Source organism: Malus sylvestris, chromosome 15 (genome assembly GCF_916048215.2).
Source record: "Malus sylvestris chromosome 15, drMalSylv7.2, whole genome shotgun sequence".
Classification (NCBI taxonomy): domain Eukaryota; kingdom Viridiplantae; phylum Streptophyta; class Magnoliopsida; order Rosales; family Rosaceae; genus Malus; species Malus sylvestris.
The window spans coordinates 53372427-53394464 of record NC_062274.1 but is presented as its reverse complement, the minus strand read 5'-3'; the positions used below and the strand labels follow the sequence as shown (position 1 = coordinate 53394464).

At 36.7% G+C, this 22038-nt stretch overlaps 3 protein-coding genes across 8 annotated transcripts; all 3 read right to left on the bottom strand.

Moving 5' to 3' along the window:
- Positions 1-1207: 1207 nt before the first annotated feature.
- On the bottom strand, positions 1208-12362 carry LOC126602605 (uncharacterized). 6 transcript variants are annotated; one of them, XM_050269521.1, is made up of 20 exons: positions 12245-12362; positions 8799-8878; positions 8066-8170; positions 7650-7706; positions 7470-7540; positions 6748-6847; positions 6146-6216; positions 5941-6041; positions 5763-5866; positions 5622-5675; positions 5427-5482; positions 5197-5235; positions 4947-5097; positions 4471-4652; positions 4318-4385; positions 3922-3994; positions 3785-3846; positions 2767-3694; positions 2269-2559; positions 1208-1706 (listed from the first exon to the last, which is right to left on the bottom strand). In XM_050269521.1, the coding sequence occupies exons 2-20, from the start codon at positions 8871-8873 to the stop codon at positions 1430-1432; spliced, it is 2865 nt and encodes a 954-aa protein (XP_050125478.1). In that variant the 5' UTR covers positions 8874-8878; positions 12245-12362; the 3' UTR covers positions 1208-1429. The 6 variants fall into 6 exon arrangements, with proteins under 6 accessions (XP_050125478.1, XP_050125479.1, XP_050125475.1 ...); XM_050269522.1 differs by lacking the exon at positions 8799-8878 and adding an exon at positions 11570-11649 and having other exon boundaries at positions 12245-12281; XM_050269518.1 differs by lacking the exons at positions 8799-8878; positions 12245-12362 and adding exons at positions 11570-11649; positions 11793-11844.
- A 2224-nt stretch (positions 12363-14586) lies between these two features.
- On the bottom strand, positions 14587-17521 carry LOC126603839 (uncharacterized protein At5g43822). Its single transcript, XM_050270829.1, has 6 exons — positions 17204-17521; positions 16939-17057; positions 16454-16636; positions 16119-16175; positions 15542-15606; positions 14587-15161 (listed from the first exon to the last, which is right to left on the bottom strand). Exons 1-6 carry the CDS (start codon positions 17339-17341, stop codon positions 15118-15120), a joined length of 606 nt encoding a protein of 201 aa, XP_050126786.1. The 5' UTR covers positions 17342-17521; the 3' UTR covers positions 14587-15117.
- Positions 17522-18421: 900 nt separating this feature from the next.
- Positions 18422-21371, bottom strand: LOC126603838 (uncharacterized). The gene is made up of 2 exons (XM_050270828.1): positions 21214-21371; positions 18422-20132 (listed from the first exon to the last, which is right to left on the bottom strand). Exon 2 carries the CDS (start codon positions 19872-19874, stop codon positions 18654-18656), a length of 1221 nt encoding a protein of 406 aa, XP_050126785.1. The 5' UTR covers positions 19875-20132; positions 21214-21371; the 3' UTR covers positions 18422-18653.
- Positions 21372-22038: the final 667 nt, after the last annotated feature.

The window sequence follows — 22038 nt, the reverse complement described above, 5'->3', positions numbered from 1 at the left end:
TGAGATTATTTCAATGTTTAACCATAACGCCTTCTGCCTTAATAATATAGACTAGCCTTCATGAAAGCGCTCACGCGTGTGCAGAAAGCATTTTTTGAATCACGGTGTACTACGTGCGACTTACACTTTTTAAATGTGTTTATATGCGTAAATTGACAAAAGAAAAGTCAAATATTTGAAGTAAATGAATAATTTTAGATCATGCTAGACGAAATCCCTCATAAACCAATTAAAGCAGCTGAATTCACATAATAAAATCGGTCTCTATAGAATTTACAGTAATAATAGAGAAAATAATATTTAATAAAAAATTTATTGAATCATATTATTGCTAGCCCATTGTGAGGCTAAACTCACCCATCATCCCCTTAGTGTAGATAATATCGTTTGTTTAAACAAAAAAACAATAATTTGATAATTAATTTAATCACATTATTATTCGCATGCGAAATATATTTTTTTATAATTGGCATTACACGCCTCTTAAGATGTTTTGAACATGTTTAAAAATAGAGAAAATAATATTTAAAATATACAATTTGATGTTTCATGGTCAAGTTTTTCCGTTGATTTCGAACACTTTTTTATATTCGATTTTTTTTCTTCTGGTTGTATTAACAGAGGCCAATTTGAGATTATTTGAATGTTTAACCATAACAATGAATTAAAAGGCCGAGGCGTGGGCGAGGAGGGATGGTCTGGCCTAGGCGTGAGGTGTGAGGGGAAGCCTCACGGGACCTAAATTTTTTAATATATACACTAAGCATACACATATATTATATTAAAAAAAGATTATTAATCAATAATCACCTTGAGCACACACATATATTATAAATACATACATAATAATGCATGTAGACAGTACACACATTCATTATAAAAAATAAATAAAAATCAGAAAAAAAAAAGGCTGAGAGACGATAGTGCAAGGAAGAGGTATGAGACAGTTAAAACCTACCCAAAATTTGGGTTTGGGAGTTAAAAAATAAAATTTAAAAAAAAAAAAAAAGCAGCCAAACAGAGATGCCTGGACATCCTGAGGCGCGGCTCCGACAAAGCCTTCCGCCCACTCCCTCAAAACAGAGGCGGCGACCCTCACGTCCAGCATCAGAGGCCGCCTAGGTGCCCCTAAGGGGCGCCCTTTAAAACATTGAACCATAATGCCTTCTGCCTTAATAATATAGATATAGATAAAAACAAACCACTATTAAAAGTTGGATCCAAAATTTATAAGGAAAATTGAAGAGCACAAAGAAGTTGCAGATCTTTTTATACAACTTAGGAGATTTATAGAGTGGTAATATACACAAATACCTTCTAATCAAATTGGTTTTCTCCTTATTGAATGTACAGCACCAATATGTGGTATAAGCATCGATTTATTACAAGAATCACGATTCAAGATGCTATACGAGGGCAGAAATATCACTCACAGCCACATCCTCTTGCAGGTATAATCGAAAACAGTCTGCAAAATACTTCTTGACGATTCGTCTGGTGGCAACTTTAGAAGCTGAGCCACTTTCGAGAATCCAGCCTTGTGCCTAAGCAAAATAACTTCATCCACTTCTAATTCCGTCTCCTGCTTGAACAGCGGTGGTTTTGTTAAAGCCCACTGCATTGACCAAATCGCCAGAGGGCGCATGTAAGCTAAAGATCTGTATTCGCCGCTGGTGGTCCAAGCTTCAGGAGTCTGAAAAGAGTATCTGTCGATATAAAATGATAAAGGAGTTAGGAAGCGAGAAACAGAGAGCAGATAACATGTACATCAATACGTTGAGTTAGCAAGAAATTGACAATAAGTGAGCCAACATTTAATGGATCATATATCCCTTGACTCCCTTCAATGAGATTGTTGACAATCTCCAGTATGGTCGCATTTCAGAAACTTGGAAGAGAAGTCATGTATTGGCATTTGTTTAAGCTGACACCCGACATACTCTTTAAACAGATATGATGCTCTCAGAAACTCAATCTGAAACTATGTGACGGTAAAACTAAAAAATATGGATACCAGGCTGAAGCTGTTCCTATCGGTTAAAAGTTCAACTGAACTTGGAGACAGAGATGATACTTGTGGTTGTGGTGATGAGAGGTTTTTTCTTTTATACTATTTCTTTCAGGGATAAATCTGGTTAACGAAATATGCACAAGGGAGGGGTTAATATGAGCAAATTTGGAGGTTACACAAGAACCACCCTATGGTTATTTGATGTCCGACTTCTACCAATCTTGAGCTTTCGGATTACTGATCGTAAGTTAACTCACCCAAGTCCTTCTTTGGACCATCCAGCTTCATAAATTCCCTCCGCAGTATGAAATCCCATATCAATTGCATCTTCCTGAATCATTGTTGCAGCTACAGCGTATGTAACTCCGGACCATATTTCTCTTGACTGCAATGTTGACATGTCAACCTTTCCATTAGGTAGCATCCCGTTAACAGCCCCTCGTCTTCCATCCTTAAACTTTAGGACATTGTAATTATAAACCTTTTCCAGTGCAGTTCGTGCCTTGTCTTCGTCAACAATTGGCAAAAGACCGCATGCTCTGGCATACCTACAAAGTAGCTAGACAGTAAGTTTTAATTCATCGCCATGCATTACTAAAGAACAAATAACCACATGATTTCCCCAAAGTACTGAATAGGTCATTACTAAAGAGAATAACTTCACCGTGTGTGATGGTTTTGTGAAAGGAATCTTTTAATTGGCATGAATAGATGACATTCAAAATATCTAAAATGTTAGTTGAGTCACAACATACCATTGTCCGGCCAGTTGATCAGCTTGAATTGATGAACTAGAAGCTTGACCACTGTTGTCATAATTAAAGTAAGATCCATTCCATAATTTCGCATACACGGCTTTTGCCTTCTGAAACTTTTGCCAAAAATAAACTTCTGAACCCTTGTCACCTACTTCTCGTGCCATGGCTGATGCAGCCTGCAATGCTGCTACCCACAGCCCACCACTATATGCACTCACACCATAGACTGACCACGTATCATAAGTCTGATCTGGGAAGCCATCATTCTCAATCATTCCATCTCCATCTTTATCAAATTGTTCCATATAAGCCATTGCAACATAAACAGCGGGCCAAACGGCTTCTGCAAACTTCTTATCACCCGTGGCAACCACATCCCTGTAAACTTGGAGAACAAACTTAGGATTCAAGTCTTTCCACCTATCTGTGTTATACAGGTTATAAGCATTTACTTCAAACCAGGGGTCATGGAGGCCGATATCATGAGGAACAGCTCCAAGAACCTTTCTTTGGACCCATGTTCCATCACAGAGAAGTCTCATTTTACTGGGGTCATGCATCATTACTGCTGCTGCAAAGTCTCGTTGGATGCTGAGTTGAAGTTTTGGAAATAGCATGACTAGTGCAAAAGATGAGTAGAAATGGACATCGTAAGTATTCCACATCTGATATTCAATTCCTTCAAGATAAAGGAATTGACCAATGTTTTCTTCTCCCTCCTGAAGGAGATTTGTTCCAAATGCAGAGTTTGCTGCAATGGGCATGTGAACTTGCTCAAGTGTTGATGTCATCCTTCCAAGAATGTCGATAGCAGTATCATTTTGTTCGGGTGCATCAATGATGCTTTTCAAACCTAATGAGGACTTATCAAGGGAAAACTTCCTTTCTATAATACTTCTTAAGCTATGGACTGCAGGTGATCCATCTGCAAAACGATTTATATGAAAAAAAATGAGCTAATGTTTCACTATAACTGTCAAATTTCACTGCGAAAAATCTCAAACTTAACAAATACCTGTCCAAACTGTGCCCCCAGAATTTAGAAAGTATAGCTCATTGAACAGAGTGACAGGGTACCTGCAGAGAACTTTGACAAATCTTAGGAATCTTATCGGACATATGCTCAAACCAGATTAGACATCTAAAACTCACCATTCTGGAAGTCTCTTGTCCTCAAGAACTGGTCTTTGCCATGCTTCAATCTGGGATTCCCAATGGCGATGCTCTACGTTTCAAGGAAAATAGAACAAAAAACAAAGGATGTAAGGCAACCGATGACAATCAATGGATAATATAACAAAAGAAATGGTGAATTAGGATTTCCTAGTTAAAGGAGTAGGTGAGTTTCACACTCCTTTGTGTGACCAGGCGACAATATACTATGTGACCACTTCCTAGTTTATAGACCAATGTTCCTTTAGGGTTGGATGATGACACAAGGGTTATGTAAGAGTGACTGACCATGGATTAGGTACACTCAAATAAATAATTATATTTAACAGCCTTAAAAAAATTCACCAACATGAAATGTATGTAATCAACCATTACCAAGAATAGCATCATGAGCAATATTTGCAGCAGCTTCCCCATGTGTTCCATAAAATTTAGTGTACCGCCTGTTTATAAACAAATTTCAGCACGTAAATAACTAAATACTATTCTACAATATCATATCTTTCCCCCATGTGTTTGGCCACCCACCTGTGATACGTCTTCCCACCCGTAAATTTTGCTTCTGGGCAATCCCATGCCAATGAAAATGTTACAGTACGTACTTCACCAGATGGAACTGCCACAGACGCAGCAATGGCTGCCCCAATAGATGATCCGGGTTCTGAAGGTAATGGCATTTCTGCAGAATTAAGACGATCAAAGGATCCATGCTGTAACAAAGGAGGCACAAGTATCAAGGTTTATGAAGAATAAGAAAAGTTCGAATACACCAAAATCAAATGGGTCTCCCACCCAGCACCATTTCCTTCAAGAGCATCAAATGATTAAATGAAAATCTCCCATAAAAAGACAAAATTGTTGTATATAGACCAGATATTTGGTACAATCAAACTGTCGTTTGAAACAGTGAAATCTAGCCTTATAAACTACTTCATTGTAACAATTAAAATACAAAGGGACGAAGACACTTCTATGACATGAAAATGTTAGCATAATCTGCTGACCTCTTTTATCTCACTCCACATGTCCTTAGCCGTGACACCCTTTGAGTCACCAGATATTACAAAGCAAGGACACTCTGATACGTGAACACCATCAGTCTCCTGTGCTGCTATTGCAAATGTCACTGGGGACAGCCCACTTGCAGTCTTGTATCTGCAAATAATGAGTGTTACATGTAGATAAAATATCAAACATGTCGTAAATTGAGCAAATCATTTCAATAATTGTTTTCCATCAAGAAAGAAAACTTACTTGTGATGTAGAAGTACGCCATGCACACCATCCTTCATCCTAAAAGGTTAAATACTGTGGGTTAGAATAAATTTTAGTTAAGGTGATGAGCAATAGGGTACATTTAGAGATACATCATGAAAAATTTATATGCACCACCATGTGTATAAGTACACATGCATGTTATTTTGAAAACTCAAAGGTCTAAATTGGAAATCCAAAGAGAAGTGAAGCTAACTACAAGATCTTACAATGCTCTTGAATTGGAGTGATGACCAGAAAATTCAGAAAGCCCTCCAACAGAATTCTGAATGGGACATGCCGAAATGATTTTGAATTAGTTGTAATGGCATCTCATGGGATAAGTCTAGATTCAAGATTGCCAAGAAAACATACAAAAAGAAAAAGATAAATAAAATAATTCACAAAAAATAAAAATGACTTACTGCCCAGGTGAAAAGCAGTGTGACATCAGCTGAAGTCTTCCCAGAATTATATAGCTGGAAAGAGAGAGAAAGAAAAAGAAAACTCCTGATACAGCTGCACCAGATTTTAAGAAAACATATTTCTCACAGAATCATTCTTACTGTATAAGTAAAAACTGAAACAGGTAGGCTGCTCTCCTTGTAATTATGGGGGATAAAAGGTGAAATTTGACGACAGACTATTTTGAGAGCTGGGTCAGGTTCACCTGCATTAAAGAGAAAATTATGACCCACAAAGAACATAATACCACTCAGATGTATAACATTTGATGTATCTTACCGTCATAAACAGACCAAGCCCTTGGAAAAAGGGCATAATATGTAGAATTATCCCCGTTCAGATTCCAGTCCCAAGATCCAATCCCTGAAACTTGACTTTCTCTGTTCATGCACACAATATCAGTAAATTCGTTCATTCATTCATAGGGGTTCCTAATTATAATGAAAAGTAAACAAGTTGTCTTGTTTCATGTTTAGGAACTTACTTCAGATCATCTGGGCTCCTCGGACAGAGCACAGTAGAATATTTTTCACCATTGGTGCGGGAAACAAATACCTGGCACAGCATTTGTGATTCAGTAATTAAGGGAAGAAACTTTTACATCATCTTGAAAAAAAAAGGTCTAATAAGAAAGGCTACTGCAACTATTGGGTTAAAATGATGATGAAATATCATCAGAAGGTTCCAGAAGGGATAAGAGCGAAGCTAAAAGGACGTCTATTGAGGTTGTATCAGACATTTATGCATCTTATAACTTAAGGAAAAATCAAATGAAGGTTATGTAATGAGGTACCATAAAACTATTGATTTTTGAAAAAGATTCCAAAAGAAATCATGGACTTAAATTTGCAGGTTCTTCTGCACACTTAACTGAACAACTGTAGACTCAGCATCAGTGTCTAACACATGAGGAGATGTATTATGCTTCTAGAGTGTTGCACTCCATTAAGTACATAATTCTCCCCAAGAGGATGTGTATATTATCTAACTTCTGATTGTTGAAGGCATTAGCAAAGAAATGCCTTGAGATGGCCGGCAATAAACTTACATAATTTTCTACTTTTCTTTCTATAAGAATTAACTTACAGAAAATTGATCTGCTAAAACAGGTTTCTCTTCACATCTTCCAGGGAACAGCTGCCACCGCTGAAAATCCCCACTGTAACTTCTTCCGATGCTTCCTGCCCTAAGAAAGCAAACAAAGGGATTATATAAGACACATTTGCAAACAAACTGATCTGCTAAAATGGTTGAAACAGATCACAACTGAAACAAACACACAAAAGAAATAAATTGGGAAAACCAAAAGTTCTCCTGTGAGAAACGGTAAATAGATACAGAGTACAGTAAATATATTTAGCTTCAATAATAATTCCCTGCATCTTGTGACGTTCAACAATGTCTTTGGTTATAAAAAAATGAACCTTCAAATATGATATGCAAATAAATGTATATTCAAGTATGATATATACAACATATGTCTATCTGCCCCACCACCAGCAACGTCTTAAAAAATCATCTTGTTTCTCTCCAAGCAAACTGCCCCAAAAAAGCCAATATTATGCACCCATAAAAGTTTGACCTTCTCCCTATATTTCTTCTCTATCAAATTAATAGAAAAGTAAAAACTGAAACCCAAAATGATAAGGTTTTCAAACGGACCCTAAACTACATGTAACCAGCAAGCTTCAAATACACACAACAAGATAGACATATGCATAAAAATTTGTCTTACTTCTATACTATGCAATTGGTTATGCTTATGAGAGAGAGAGAGAGAGAGAGAGAGAGAGAGATTGATGAGTTACCCAATACCACCAAGTGGGACACCATGACTAGATGTTAGATGGCGCTTGGCAAAGGGATCAATGAAGCCCTCCTGCAGATAAAAAACAAACAGGGTGCATCCGTGTTAGGAAGAAATCCAAGTAGATGGATCCCCTAAAATAAGCAATCATCAAAGTAACTATGCTCATTAAGAAGATTACCCTTTTGTTAGCAGCTTCTTCTCGTAAATGACGCCATAGGCGAATACCTATTGGAGCCTACCAAAAACGAAACACGCAATATTGTTGAGAGAAACAATAAGAGAAGGTAAAGGTCAGATATCAAATGGCAGTCACCAGTCAGTGATATGCTGCATCACCAAGGCCTAAGGCCAAAACTTCATGCGAAATATCTCCAGTCAATACGTCATTTGTTCAACTTCATATATGGTGCACTTTAAACTTCGTACATTCATATATGGTGTACTTCAAACTTCATTCATTCTATATTGTTTAAAAGACCTTAACTGTTTCCAAAAGAGTACATAATTAAGTGTTTCTAACTCAAGATATGAACATGAAATCGCACGACCCATAGGATTTTAAATAAACATTTATATTGAAATTTGCAAACTTACCAAATGAATTATCTCTTTTAAACTTAGAGTGAATAGCAAAGGTGCACTGCCCTTGCTGTTTAATTTTCGTTGCCATGTCAGTGATGCAGGCTTCCCAGGGTCGACCTTAATCCAGATAAACAAAAGAAAATACATATTAGAGAGCGCCAAATAGCACAAAATTTCAAGTCTCAAACAAATTTCAATCAACAGTCTTAGGTCACTTGTCAGATCTTAATTACATCACACAGACTATGTTAAGTAAAAAAAAAAAAACCCACTATTTTTATTGGCCAAATCCACCATTCCCCAGTGACAGATTCTAAGCGTTTTCTTCAATTTTCATATTTAAAGAGTAGAGACATGAACACAGTGGGTCTTCAATATAAAATGATGCGATATAATCAGCCTTCCTTTCTATACTTGAAGACATTGAAAAGTTAGACTGAATACAATTACTTCATTTATTGGCACAGTTGCATTGTCACAATTATCCGTCTCCTCTAAGATGCATACGAAACAGATGCTGAAACTAAAGCCTCTAAGACATATTCAGCAGAAGTTAAAAGTCACAGGCTTTTCGTAAGAGAATGCAAAGTCAGTAATTAGCTGGATAAGTACACGAATTTCATCTTTTGAAGAATATAAGGACGAGTTAAAAGTCAAAACCTTTAATACACATCAAAAACAGGTTCAATTTACTTGTTTCAAACAAACAGGGAATGCTGCTACAAATAATCTGTATTGATCCTACCTTTTCAAGTGAAGAATCCGAAAGCTCGTGATCTCTTTCAGCAAACCCATTCTCCAGTATCTTCTTCTCAGGCATGTTTCCTGTATCAAACAAAACAGTACTTAATCGGACAGACCGCAGTTACATGATTAATTAATAATGTTCTTCATCTTATCATGTGCCTTCGGTTAACTGGAAGTTAAGAACATCAACACAGGCATTGAAATTACAGCTACCATTTTACCTCGATAAGTTGGTAACAAGAAAATGTCCTTTTCCATCCTCTCATCCACCAAAATAAAATAAAACAAAACTAATGCAAATAATTTCAGAGCATTCTCTGCAAGATGATCAAAATTACAGAAGTGGTAACCCAGATAGTCATGTTTTGGATAACGGTAGGACCCACAGTCCTTTGACTTTAGCTGATCACTTTGCAATGCTTCCTGATTCCGCAGGATTATTGAAATTTGCAGTTCACACAACCTCAAATTTCACAACAAAAACAAAAAAGAAACAGAACCCAATTGCGGAAATAAACAAGAATACAAATCAAGATAAGAAATCTTCATGACCGATTTCAACCGAACATGAACCCGACCCAACAATCCAAATAAACATAAACAAAAATATCGACTTGAAAATGCAAAAGAATCGACCCGAAGGGACGAACAAAACTGTGTATATAATTCAAACCTGACAGTTATCAGACTGGAACTCCAACCAGAGACACAGAAGAGAGAGGGAGAGAGAGATGGTGAATAATGCTAATGGTTTGATCATATAGAGGTTAAGGGCCGGGCTTTGACCGCTATGCATGTCCAATCCAAACGCAATAAAACGCAAGAAAAAGTCTTGAACTCCAACAGCATGACAACGACATTGATACTTAATGAATTATGTCTCTTCTTTTTTGCTGGTTAGTGGGGATGTCTGGGGGTCCCGGTTTTCTTGACGTTTAAATTTCGGAATGAGACTTTTATGTTCATTATTTTAACACTCTTATCTTTTCTAATCCTTACTTATCGGAGGTTTAGTGTTGTTTGATTGATTAAGTTGTCAATTTTTAGTGTTCTAGCAACAAAATATACTCGGGTAGGCAAATTAATGGTACTGTAAAAACATATTAACGACTTCTATGGTGATGTGACGATTTAATATTCGTAAATGTTTTAAGTCTTATACCAATGTATTACTTAAAAATGAAAGTTTGGAAGCAATGTGCTTAAGTATTTTTTGTTAGAAAAGTCATGTGCTTAAGTAAAAATAAATATTGTGTGACAATAAATTAAAATGCAAGGCTCGTAGCTCAGCTAAGTAAAAGCATTTGCTCTTGCACCCATTCCATAGTTTACATGAACTAGTGGATTATCTTATCGTTTGTCAAAAATAAAAATAAAGAATTTTTCTCATAAAATGGCGGGCTTCTTATTTTTCCTTTTTCTTGATTTGTTTTGCGACGCTAAAAGAGAGTCTAAGGTGATTCATGTTGAATTAAGGTGATTCATGTTCGCTGGTTGCCTTAACAATGTTGTTTATTCAAACTGAAAATGTGTTGGCGAAAAAGAAAATAAAAAATCTCAAGATACTTTAGAGGTTTCGCGTAGAACGAGGGTTTGCGCAGGGCAATTTGTGTGTTGAGTTGGAGATGCTTCTGTTTTCTACGCATCTCGTATTTATAAAACTATCATCTTGATAGTCGTCGTGTTGTAAAACTGCCATCAATTCCAACGCTTCCTCTTGCATAACAATTTCATGCAAAAGGAAAGATTGTTATGCCTTATCACTTACCAGCACGGCACCACCATGTGCTAATTAATAGCATGTACCAATTATTAGCACATATCTTTATGCTGATAAGCATCTTAATTTGAAATATACCACATCTTGCATGCACGGCTAACCAACTCCAAGCACATGTGGAGTTGATTCTCTGCTGATTACGCATTTTGGCATCCCATTTAAATGCATGCATTAATCTTCTGTGTCAATCAATATCCGTTTGCCAACCAACTCCACAATATATTAAAACTCTTGATAAAACGCTCTAATCCTCCAATCCACCATGCGTCCAAACTCCAAGAGTCTCAAATCAAATTGAACTGCATTACTTGCTTTGGAAATATAATTTGCATCTCATCTATCTTTAAACAACCAGCTGGATATAGCTAATATTAGGTTTAGATAATCTAACACATATTAAGAGATAATATTATGATTAAAACCATTTATCATCCAACGGTCTAAAACTCTACTCATCTAACGGCCTCAATTACTCAAACCGATTGTGTAATTTTGGGCCCAAACAGCTTCATATTCGACTTTGACGAGAATCGAACTTAAGACATATCACTTACAAGTGAAGAGGAATACCACTATAAAAAAAAATTGGATCATTTCTCGATTTATCGAGTCATCCTTGCGCAATCTTCAACTTTTTTAAAAAGTTACTTTTACAACAAAAAGAAAACTAATAAAAAGAGTTTGAAAACTTTAAGTTTTAATTAAAATGACAAAAATGTGTTGTAAGTGAATAGTAACATAAGTGACTTTTTAGAGTAAAAATGTATTTTTCGTTAAAATGTCTTTTTAGAGTAAAAAACTACTGCAAATAATTTCAAACAATTCTCTGCAAAATGATCAAAATTACGGACAAGGATTGTCTGCCCTCCACTTTTGGTGCCCTCTCCGTGCCCTCCTGTTTGTATGGTCACGGTTAAGCTACGTCAATATTTTATATTACTATTCATTTTTGTCTTATTATATCTACAAATAATCTGTATTGATCATACCTTTTCAAGTGAAGAATCCGAAAGCTCGTGATCTCTTTCAGCAAACCCATTCTCCAGTATCTTCTTCGCAGGCATGTTTCCTGTATCAAACAAAACAGTACTTAATCGGACAGACCGCAGCTACATGATTAATTAATAATGTTCTTCATCTTATCATGTGCCTTCAGTTACCTGGAAGTTAAGAACATCAACACAGGCATTGAAATTACAGCTACCATTTTACCTCGATAAGTTGGCAACAAGAAAATGTCCTTTTCCATCCTCTCATCCACCAAAATAAAATAAAATAAAACTACTGCAAATAATTTCAGAGAATTCTCTGCAAGATGATCAAAATTACAGAAGTGGTAACCCAGATAGTCATGTTTTGGAAAACTGTAGGACCCACGTTCCTTTGACTTTAGGTGATCACTTTGCAATGCATCCTGATTCCGCAGGATTATTGAAATTTGCAGTTCACACAACCTCAAATTTCACAACAAAAATACAAAAGAAACAGAACCCAATTGCGGAAATAAACAAGAATACAAATCAAGATAAGAAATCTTCATGACCGATTTCAACTGAACATGAACCCGACCCAACAATCCAGATAAACATAAACAAAAATATCGACTTGAAAATGCAAAAGAATCGACCCGAAGGGATGAACAAAACTGTGTATATAATTCAAACCTGACAGTTATCAGACTGGAACTCCAACCCAGAGACGCAGAAGAGAGAGAGGGAGAGAGAGATGGTGAATAATGCTAACGGTTTGGTCACATAAAGGTTAAAGGCCGGCCTTTGACCGGCATGCATGTCCAATCCGAACGCAATAAAACGCAAGAAAAAATCTTGGAACTCCGACAGCATGACAACGACATTGATATTTGAGGAATTATTTCTCTTCTTTTTCGCCGGTTGGTGAGATGCGTAGGGGTCTCGGTTTTCAAATTAATGGTTTAGGGGTCCACTGTAAAAACATATTATACTGTAACGACTTCTATGGTGATGTGACAATTAATTTAATATTCGTGAATGTTTTTAATCTTGTGCCAATGTATCACTTAAAAATGAAAGTTTGGAAGCAATGTGCTTAAGTATTTTTTGTTGGAAAAGTAATGTGCTTAAGTAAAAATAAATATTGTGTGAAAATAAATTAACATGAACCAGTGGGATTACCTTATCGTTTGTCAATAAATAAAGATTTTGAAATAGTACATGGCTTCAATTTCTCATAAAACGGTGGGCTTCTTATTTTTCCTTTTTCTTGATTTGTTTTGCGACGCTAAAAGAGAGTCCAAGGTGATTCATGTCGAATTAAAGTATAGTTGTTGAGATATGGTAATCAAGAAATTATACACTCTAAACGTGAGTTAGGCTTGTTGGTCATAATATCGTATCTGTTATTTTGCATTCAGTACAAATCAATTGTAGTTTACATTATTTGCATTTAAAAAAGGATAAGTATACTTTCATTTCTATTAGGACTAGTTTGGGGTTGTTGTGTTTTTTTTTTATTTTCAAATTACTTCTATTGTGCTGTGAAATTAAATAGCAGTGAAAAAAAATCGGTAAGTTTTTGGTAAACTATAGTTCACTTGCTTTAATGAAAAAAAAAAACCATTTTTTTTAGAAGCATGTGTAGTGCTATTTCTGATTCTGCTATCATGGACCCATGATTTTGAAAGAAAAAAAAAACTTTTTTTTTACATTTACCAAACATAATTAAGGCTCCAACTTTTTTTTTTTTGGAACAAATGATATTATTACACTAAGAGAAGGAGGTAGGCTTAGCCTCACAATGAGTTAGCAATAATGTAGTTCATATCCACTTTTGATAAGAATCAAATTTAAAATCTCTCATTTACAAATAAAGATGAATACCATTAAAAAAAATTTAACTATTTTTTTATTTATGCATGTCATCCTTGCCCGGCTCCAACTTTTTAAAAAAAACTACTTTTACAAAAACTTTATGCAAGTCCAAAACAGGTTCCAACTTTTTAAAATAGCTACTTTTTTTTTTTAAAAAAAAAGCTACTTTTACAAAACTTTATGCAAGTCCAAAACAGGTTCCAACTTTTTAAAACAGCTACTTTTTTTTTTTTTAAAGGCTACTTTTACAAAATCTTTATGCAAATCCAAAACTGCCCTTAATTTTCGACCGTCGGATCGAATGAATTGAAGAAAATTAAAGGATAGAAATTAACAAAGGATGTGGAAGAAGTAAAGAGAAGTGTGTGGATAGCACACCCCATCAAAAAAAAAATTGCATAAGAGTAAGTACTGGTGAGATGCTTTTATAAGAAGTTGATATAAAAAAAAATTGAGCTCAAAATGATGTTTGGTAAACACTTAAAAACAACTTATTTTCATAGTTTTGGATGAAGAAAAAAAAAAACTGAAAACGTGAAGCAACAAAAATGAGCTTATTCTCACATCACAACAAAAACATTTTTTTTTCAAAGCACATCAATACCAAACCAGCCCGAAAAACATACGGATTTGGATCCTAGGGATTAAGTAACACGGACTGTTGATAAAAAATCGTGCGGTCCCAATTAAATGTTTTTTATATTTTTAAAAGTAAAGCAGCATCATTTTGCTTGAAAAATATAAAAAATGAAAAAATTGTGACTACACGATTTTTGATCAACAGTCCATATTCATTGATCCCCTAGAATCCCCAAGGAGGGGATCCGGCGAGGATCCAAATCCAAAACGTACGCCCCAAATATTGTACCACATCAAACTAAACCTTGTTTTTTACTTCCCAACAGGATCCTCTTCGAATCTTTTTGGAAAGGATCCCAATGATCCGTGAATCATGTTCATTCATCGTACATCATACGATCAGTTTTTGTCAAATACTATTTATGTTTAATTTTAAATAAAAATATTTAAGATAATTTCTAACCGCACGATGTACGATGAACGGACAAGATTGACGGATCCCCGGATCCACACAAAGAGGATCCGGATGTAAAAATTGACAAGTACTTAACCGCCACAGGACTGAAAATACTGAGAAGTAAAAACTAACTGATAGCTTCAGGCATATTCATCTTACTATATACCAGAACAAGAAAACCATCTCAAAGTTATGGGATTTACTCGGATAAAAAAGTAAAGGGTAGTTGATCCCCGGCAGTCCGTGCCACACTGGACAAACGGCTCACACACGAGGCCCGAAAATCATAATCGAATAGGCACAATGTTAATAACTCAACTCAACATCATGGACTGAGAATTTACAGAAGTGCTGATACACGTCGTTTCTTCAGAGGCAAGCAACTTACGTATCCCAACCTTCTGCTGCGTCAATTCCAGGAATATACTGGTGAGTTCAAGTTACAATGAATTCTCCGTCTGGGGCCCTTCCAAACATAAAACGTTGCAGGGACCTTTTGCTGTCTAACTCATCACTGGTACTTTCCAAATCAAATAACTCTTGCATGAATTAATGGTACGTTTGAGTACAAGTATGTGTTGACTGGTTTCGAGTTTTCAATGAATTCTTCCTTCCAGATCTAGGAAAGCTGGCAGAAATGTTTCAGAGAACATCAACAGATTTCTTCTGCAAATATGATATCAAAGATGAATTGAACTGCAAAAAGAAAAGAGAAAGAATTACCAAGGAGAGCATGAGTTGCGTACTTCAGTGTCATCCATATAACTTAAAAGAGATGACAACTACATGAAATAAACAATATCGAAAAGACACAAATTGAATAATTATTGAAGAGAAAACAGAACGAGGTAAGTAGAAGTCGGAATATTTTAATCGCATGGACCATAAAGGATAGATGATTGACCAAATATCAAATGAAACAAAAGGACAAAGGTTTCAGTTTCAATTCCACGTCAATTAACTTGTCAAAACCAGTCGTAACACAAATATTTGTACAAGAAAATGGAAGGAAAGTGGCTCAAAGCATATATATAGTTGAAAAGATTGGTCTAACCCTATCACATATTGTATCTTACCTTCCTCCTTGGGGATGTTAGGCTGATCAACCAAGAGCTGCTGGAGTGCACCCAAATCACTGTCACTGGAAAATTGATGAACAAACGTCAAGTACAAAAGCTTAGTTCTTAAAAGTAGGAAGAAATATGTTGAAATATGACCATGTTAAAAAATGGCTGACGCATCTGCAGATTACACTGAGTTCCAAAGTGTGCCAAATTTATAGTAGACTTGTAACTGTAACAATAAAAAACTCAAGTAGAATGGAGGTCCAAATAAAGTTCAGTCTACTGATCTCAGCTCCCAAATCCCCCAGCCCGGATAAAAAAGGAATGGAAACTCAGAAATTGAGAAAGTTGAACTACAAATATATAAATCAGGGTGGGATGCGAGGGGTTGGAATCTCAACATAGCTGGCTGCTGGTATTAACAGTTCATTCTCCCTCGACGTTATATGTTAAAGAAGAATAAAAGTTGCATTAAATAACATCTTCCAAACTACAACAGAATCTCTTCACATTTGGAAGGATCAAGTTCCTAAACAAATTGGAAAGGTAAAAGTATCAGTTCTGGTTAGAAGATAAGTACTTCGCACACCTGGGTTTCAAGGTCAGTTCTGACAGTGCTGAAACCAATGATGACTTCAAAAGGTACCTGATAAAGGAAGGGGAAAAGATAAAATTATTCATGATCTCAAGTCTCAACCAATATATAACCCCAAAAGAAAGTTTAATTACATTGGTGCGTGGTGTGCGACTGTGCGTGTGGGCAGGAGAGGACCAGACATTTTGCAGCAATTTAGATTAAACTTCCAATACATCCAATTACCATAAAGTCACAGAAAAATAGGAATGACATCTGGCGAAACCTCATTTGACATCTCAAAGCTAGCACACAACAATTATCATTTAAGAAACCAAAGAGTTACATACTCAGAGCAATGCATGTCCTGGAGAAGCATAAGCCCATCTAAGCAATCTGCAAGACTGGGCTTTACACCAATTCGTTGCTGCAGTTGTTTTACACTCAGCTGACCAGAAGCACCGCCTTTTACCATCTGCCTACCATCACGATGGATCTTCCCAAGAGACAGTACAATAGCATGAAACTCTTCCCTGAAAATAATAACACAAGTTTAACCATTTTCCCCCCTTTCCACCTAAAAAATGACTGGTAGCACTAGATATACGCAAATAAGCACGCTATGCTTTCAATTGGAATAATCATGGTTTAGGACTGAAATGGATGCATTCATAATAAATTTCAGTTACCGCTACAACAACAACAAAACCTTATCCCACCAAGTGGGGTCAGCTGTATGAATCCAAAAAAGCGACTGCTTTCGGTTTTGGGCCATGTCTGACTGCCGTAGTCCCGGTTACCAGTACCAGAAAGAAGATAACAGGAGGAAACTTACATGGTTTTCTTCATGGAAAGGAAGATGTTTTGCAATGATTCCATCTGCTTTGCCAGTAGTGCCTCTTCAATACCAACGACATCTTTCAAACGGCCGTAGTTCTTGGAATCTTGAAGCACCTGATCAAAAACGCAAAGTTAAGAAATGAAACCCAAGTTGTAAATTAACAAAAGGCATATCAAGAAATGGTTTTTCTTTGGGGTGGGTTTGTTTTTCGTGGCTGCGTATGGAAAAAACAAATGGATAAGAAGAGGGGGTTCGAGACCTGCAACCTCTGGATGATGGAGGAGGCGTTCCTGAACTGCGAAATCAAGCGAGACTGAAGCAGGGCCCAGCTATCCATCTCATCCTTCACCTTCCTGAACCTCTGCTGATACCTCTTCACCATCGCCTCCATCCCCATGACACCACACTCCACACAGAGTGTCAGAGACGGACTCTAACAGCGTAGCCGAAATTTTAAAATTTTGGTTTGCTTGTAGAGACGGGTCGATTTCGAGATTCCACCTCTTTCGCATGAGGCTGCGGCTGTGTTGGTGGTGAGGCGGAAATGAATTGACGATGGGTGGGTAGTAGGGTGGAACCGTGCAAGGGTGGGTGGGCGGCCCATTTACTTTTTAACTTTAAATTATTTTCTTCCTAATCATTATTAACCTTTTAAAAATAATTATGATTGAGGAAATGACCAAGGAATGTATGACATTGCAGTAAAATTTTAAATTTGTATATGAGATTGTAGTGTTTTTATTAAGGTGTGAAGTTGTAATAAAATCAAAACTTGAAAATGCAAAATGTAATTTACTCATTATAATTACTCCCACAAACGCAAACTTTTCGTCCCACTTTAAAATTTACTCATTATAATCTACCCCTTGTGAAGCTATAGGTCCCATAGCAGAAGTAGCATATTGAGGACCCGCAATAAAGTTCAAACCAAAAATTACAAAGATGGAACTTCAAATGGAAAAATGTAAAGGGGGAGCTGGAGGAGCAATACTCTCTCAAGCCATCCTGCAAAATAAGCAATTAAGCACACAGAAACACAAGCAACACATCGCCCCCGCACAGAAACCTCAGTGAAACTGGAGAGATTTCAAGGATTTTTTTTTTTTTTTTGTTAAACGATAGATTTGTTAGATTAAATATTTGATTAAGGAGCCAACAGAATTCGAACCAACGCCGTGGTACAAGAACAACACTCTTTTCCACTACTGTGATATAAGGTCACTTGCAATTTCAAGGTTTCAGTTAAAATACTTGGTATTACTATTACATTACACCACGGAACAACCGAAAACTTCAACCACTCACACGATCGATGGATTGATTAACAACAAACCAGTCTTGCAGATTTAGAGCTAACGAGTCTGTCTACAATTTGGTAGCTAATCTCATCCAACTGGAAAACAAAATCATGTTTCAACTCAACAGATTCGAATCAAAATCGAAAGGTTTTGCATATAATAATACAATTAGATCTTCATTTCAGCAAACAAGAAATGTGGATTAAGAGAGAGAGAGAGAGAGAGATCATATCATGAATTCGATCAAGCAAGCAAAAACCCATCACTAATCGGAAGAAAACTAGAAAAACAAAAAACAAACCAAGAACAAAAATCCTTATTCAAAAATTTAAACCCTTTACAATCAGTTTTTCTTTACCACAAAATTGATATTGATATTGACCAGGCGAACTCAGTTGCGGCTGCATGCTTCTATCTAGCTGTGGTTCCGTGAACTTCAACTACTGGTGAGTGAGATGATGGAAGGGGGCGCATGGGCCACCCGAGCAGCGGAGGTGAGTCCGGGGGTGATGCATCTCGACTAGGAGAGAAGAGGCTCAGTTCCACAAAGGGTACCCTAGAAGAACCCTCCTCCCTTTCCAAAGTACGAAACGAAATTGATCCACGCTTTGCTGACGCATCAGAGTTTCTACATGGGCTGATTCCAGAACTTCCCTCCATATGACTCTGGTTAGCAATAAGAGAAATGGTATCATTTTGATCATCATTAACTCTCCTACTCTCCAAGTCCTGTAAACTCCCCAGGGCTAAAGAATCCGCAACTGGGCAGTAAACAAGCATGCATATACACACCCCGGCACAACATAAAAGTGCAAGAAAAGCCAAGAAAGCAAGAGCTTCAAACTGAATGTGCTCTGGTTTAGATAAAACAGAGAAACCAAGCAAAGTAACTCTTAATGGAAGGAAACTTGAAACCGAGAATATCAATGTATAAACTCTCTTCTGTAGACCCTTGTTGATGACCAATTTCAAAATCTGCCTTCCAAGCCAAAACAAGTAGGCAGTAAGAATGATTGCAAAAATCCCAAGGAGGATGGTACTCAGCAAGGGGTAAGTGCAGAGGGCAATGTGATCAGTCTTGTTCACTGTACTTGTGAAGTAGGAAGGCAATTTATGTAAACTCTCATTCCTGTAGAGTTCGGGTCCAATTAAAATAACAAAGAGCTGAAGAGCAACCACTGGAAGGCAAAAGAAAAGAACGTAACCAGCTGTTTTCCCATTCCACGTTTGGCTTAGAATTCCAGTCTCCATTGTCTGCAAGGGCGCACGAAGTAGAAACACAAGCGTCAGGAATAGGCATGGTTCTGCAAACCCAAGGTTTGAGACAATGTAACATTTGCAAAGAGTCTCCTGCCATTTCAAGTTAAGGGCGTTCAACACTCTCCCCTCACGTCTCAACAGACTTAAACGGACAATTTCACCGAAACCCCACCAGATTGCAAACACGATGAAAGTGATTCGGATAATCCAAGGGCCACTGAAATAACCCAGCTGAATAAAACCCTGACTACGAATGCGAGAGCGAAAGTAAAACAAGTATATAATGCAGAGGAAACCAAGAAGGATCAAGAGAGCAACTAGACATATGGTCAACACACCGAGTGTATCGGCAGCAATACTCGTCAGGGGCATTACCCGAAGCACAGATTCCACGCATGCTCTCTGCCAGCATGGATACAATGATCCTCTGGTAGCGTAAACGCTTCCTTCCCAGAATTAACGAGAACTATCAAAGCAGTTTAAATAGTAATACCAGAAGATTCTCATCGCACCCATAGATATATCAATTACTGAAGTTGATGTTTCCAGGACATTCCCATGAACAACCATACAGCACCAACACTATCTGAACAATGTTGGGCTCTTAGGTTGATTATGTGACCCACACACCTGCAAAACAGATGGAAGAAAACCATGAGCACACAGGGTTTCCAGAGATTGAAGATTAAAAAATTTATGGTTACAATCAACATAACTCAGACAACTTAAACTTTAATTAAACAAGAAGCTAAAAAATACTACACCAATAAAAATTTATAACTGGCATACCTGTAAGAAAGGGTAAAAAGGTCACACAAAATAACCAACCCCATATAAGATTGTCAAAACATAATAAAGACAAGTGCATACCACTTAAAAGAGGAAACATGAAAGAATAGCTTTTACTCGAGGCAAATGATAAGTGATTACAGATTCTATGAATATGTCAGATTTTGCAAGTACCAATTTTTGCATAAAAAAATTAGAGCACGTCAAAGTGTCTGCGCACCCAAATATCTACTCTTTGTAATAGAAGAGATCTGTAGATCACATGTCCAGAGAGAAGAAGCGCGGATGGAATCTCATTGCTTGCGTAACATTCTTCCCTCAGCATTGTGAGAACTAGTTTCGAACGATTAAAGCTTATGAAAATATCAATCAAGCTACAATATCTCTCTTCTCACAAAAGAGTGTTTGCTCTAAACTGCTTATACTCTTATAATCTGACAAAAATCTTAGTATTGCATCTCATTCAAGGACACTACTGATATTCTATCGAGCTATATAGACGTGTGCAAACAAATCATAAAAAAGAAAACAAAAACGAAACCAGGAAGCCTAAGGTTGTTCATTTATTTGATATCCATTATAATAGACCCAAAAACTGGAAAATATAGTTTAAATTTATAATCTAGTTTCTTTTCATTTCCTACCATTTCTCAGCAACCAAACAGTCCATAAACATTAAACCGAATTTCAAAATAGTAAACCTTACACAAACATTATATTCCAAATCATTTCAAGAAGAAAGTACAGGAAAACAAAAGTCACAAAAATGACTAAAAAATAACTATACCCCGAAAAATTAAATGAACTATGAATAACATAAAGAGAACAGCAAGCCGCAAACATATTAGAAACCCTAAATTTAAGAAACGATGGCACAAATTAGTACGAAATAAAGCAAAAGGGGGATCAATCGAGATCTTACAGAGCCGAGAATCGTGATCTGCTGAAGCCGAGGCCTGAATTGCAGAATCGGACGAGAAGATCAGAAAACCCTAACTTGCACAGAGAGATGGAGAGAGGAGAGAGGGGAGGGTGAGAGAGAACAGAGGGACTGGAGAGAGAGAGAGAGAGCATAGTTAGGGGAATAGGTGAGTGGGACTTTGTTGGTGACAGGCTGTTTCCAGCTGTGTCGTCCGAGCCTCGTGGTTCGAAATCTGAATAGACTTGCTTCGCTTTCTTATCGAGCCTACGTGGCAATGTCGTGGCGGCGTTTACAGTGAGTTTCCTTTTTCTCCTTTTTGTTTTTTTTTTGCCGTTTATTTTTTTGTTTTATTTTTCCGTTGAGGACAATTCTTTGGGAGATTGGGCAGTAGATTCTCGAGTTTCCTCTTCTACACATTTTTGACTAAAACAGCATAACCCCTTGCAAAAATATAATTTTAATTTCTTAATATGTTAGTTGTAATAATTTGGTCAGAACATGACATTGATAATCGAAGTTAAGACTTCACATACAAGTAAAGAACAATACAACTTAAAAATAATTTTTTCTAAATACAAAGGTATATTCAATAAGAAAAAACCGCATTAATATAAAACTTCTCCAACAAACAAACAACTAATTGATACACTCGTTAAATAATAAATTTTGAAATGAGATTTGGAGGATTCTCAAAATAGTTAAACAACAAGTCACAGTGAAGAGCATAACGAGCTAACTAATGAGCATCACCATTGGCTTGGTGTCGTACATGGTAAAAGTTACTCCAATGATTGTAGAGAGTAGATACCATGCATCTTTCACAAT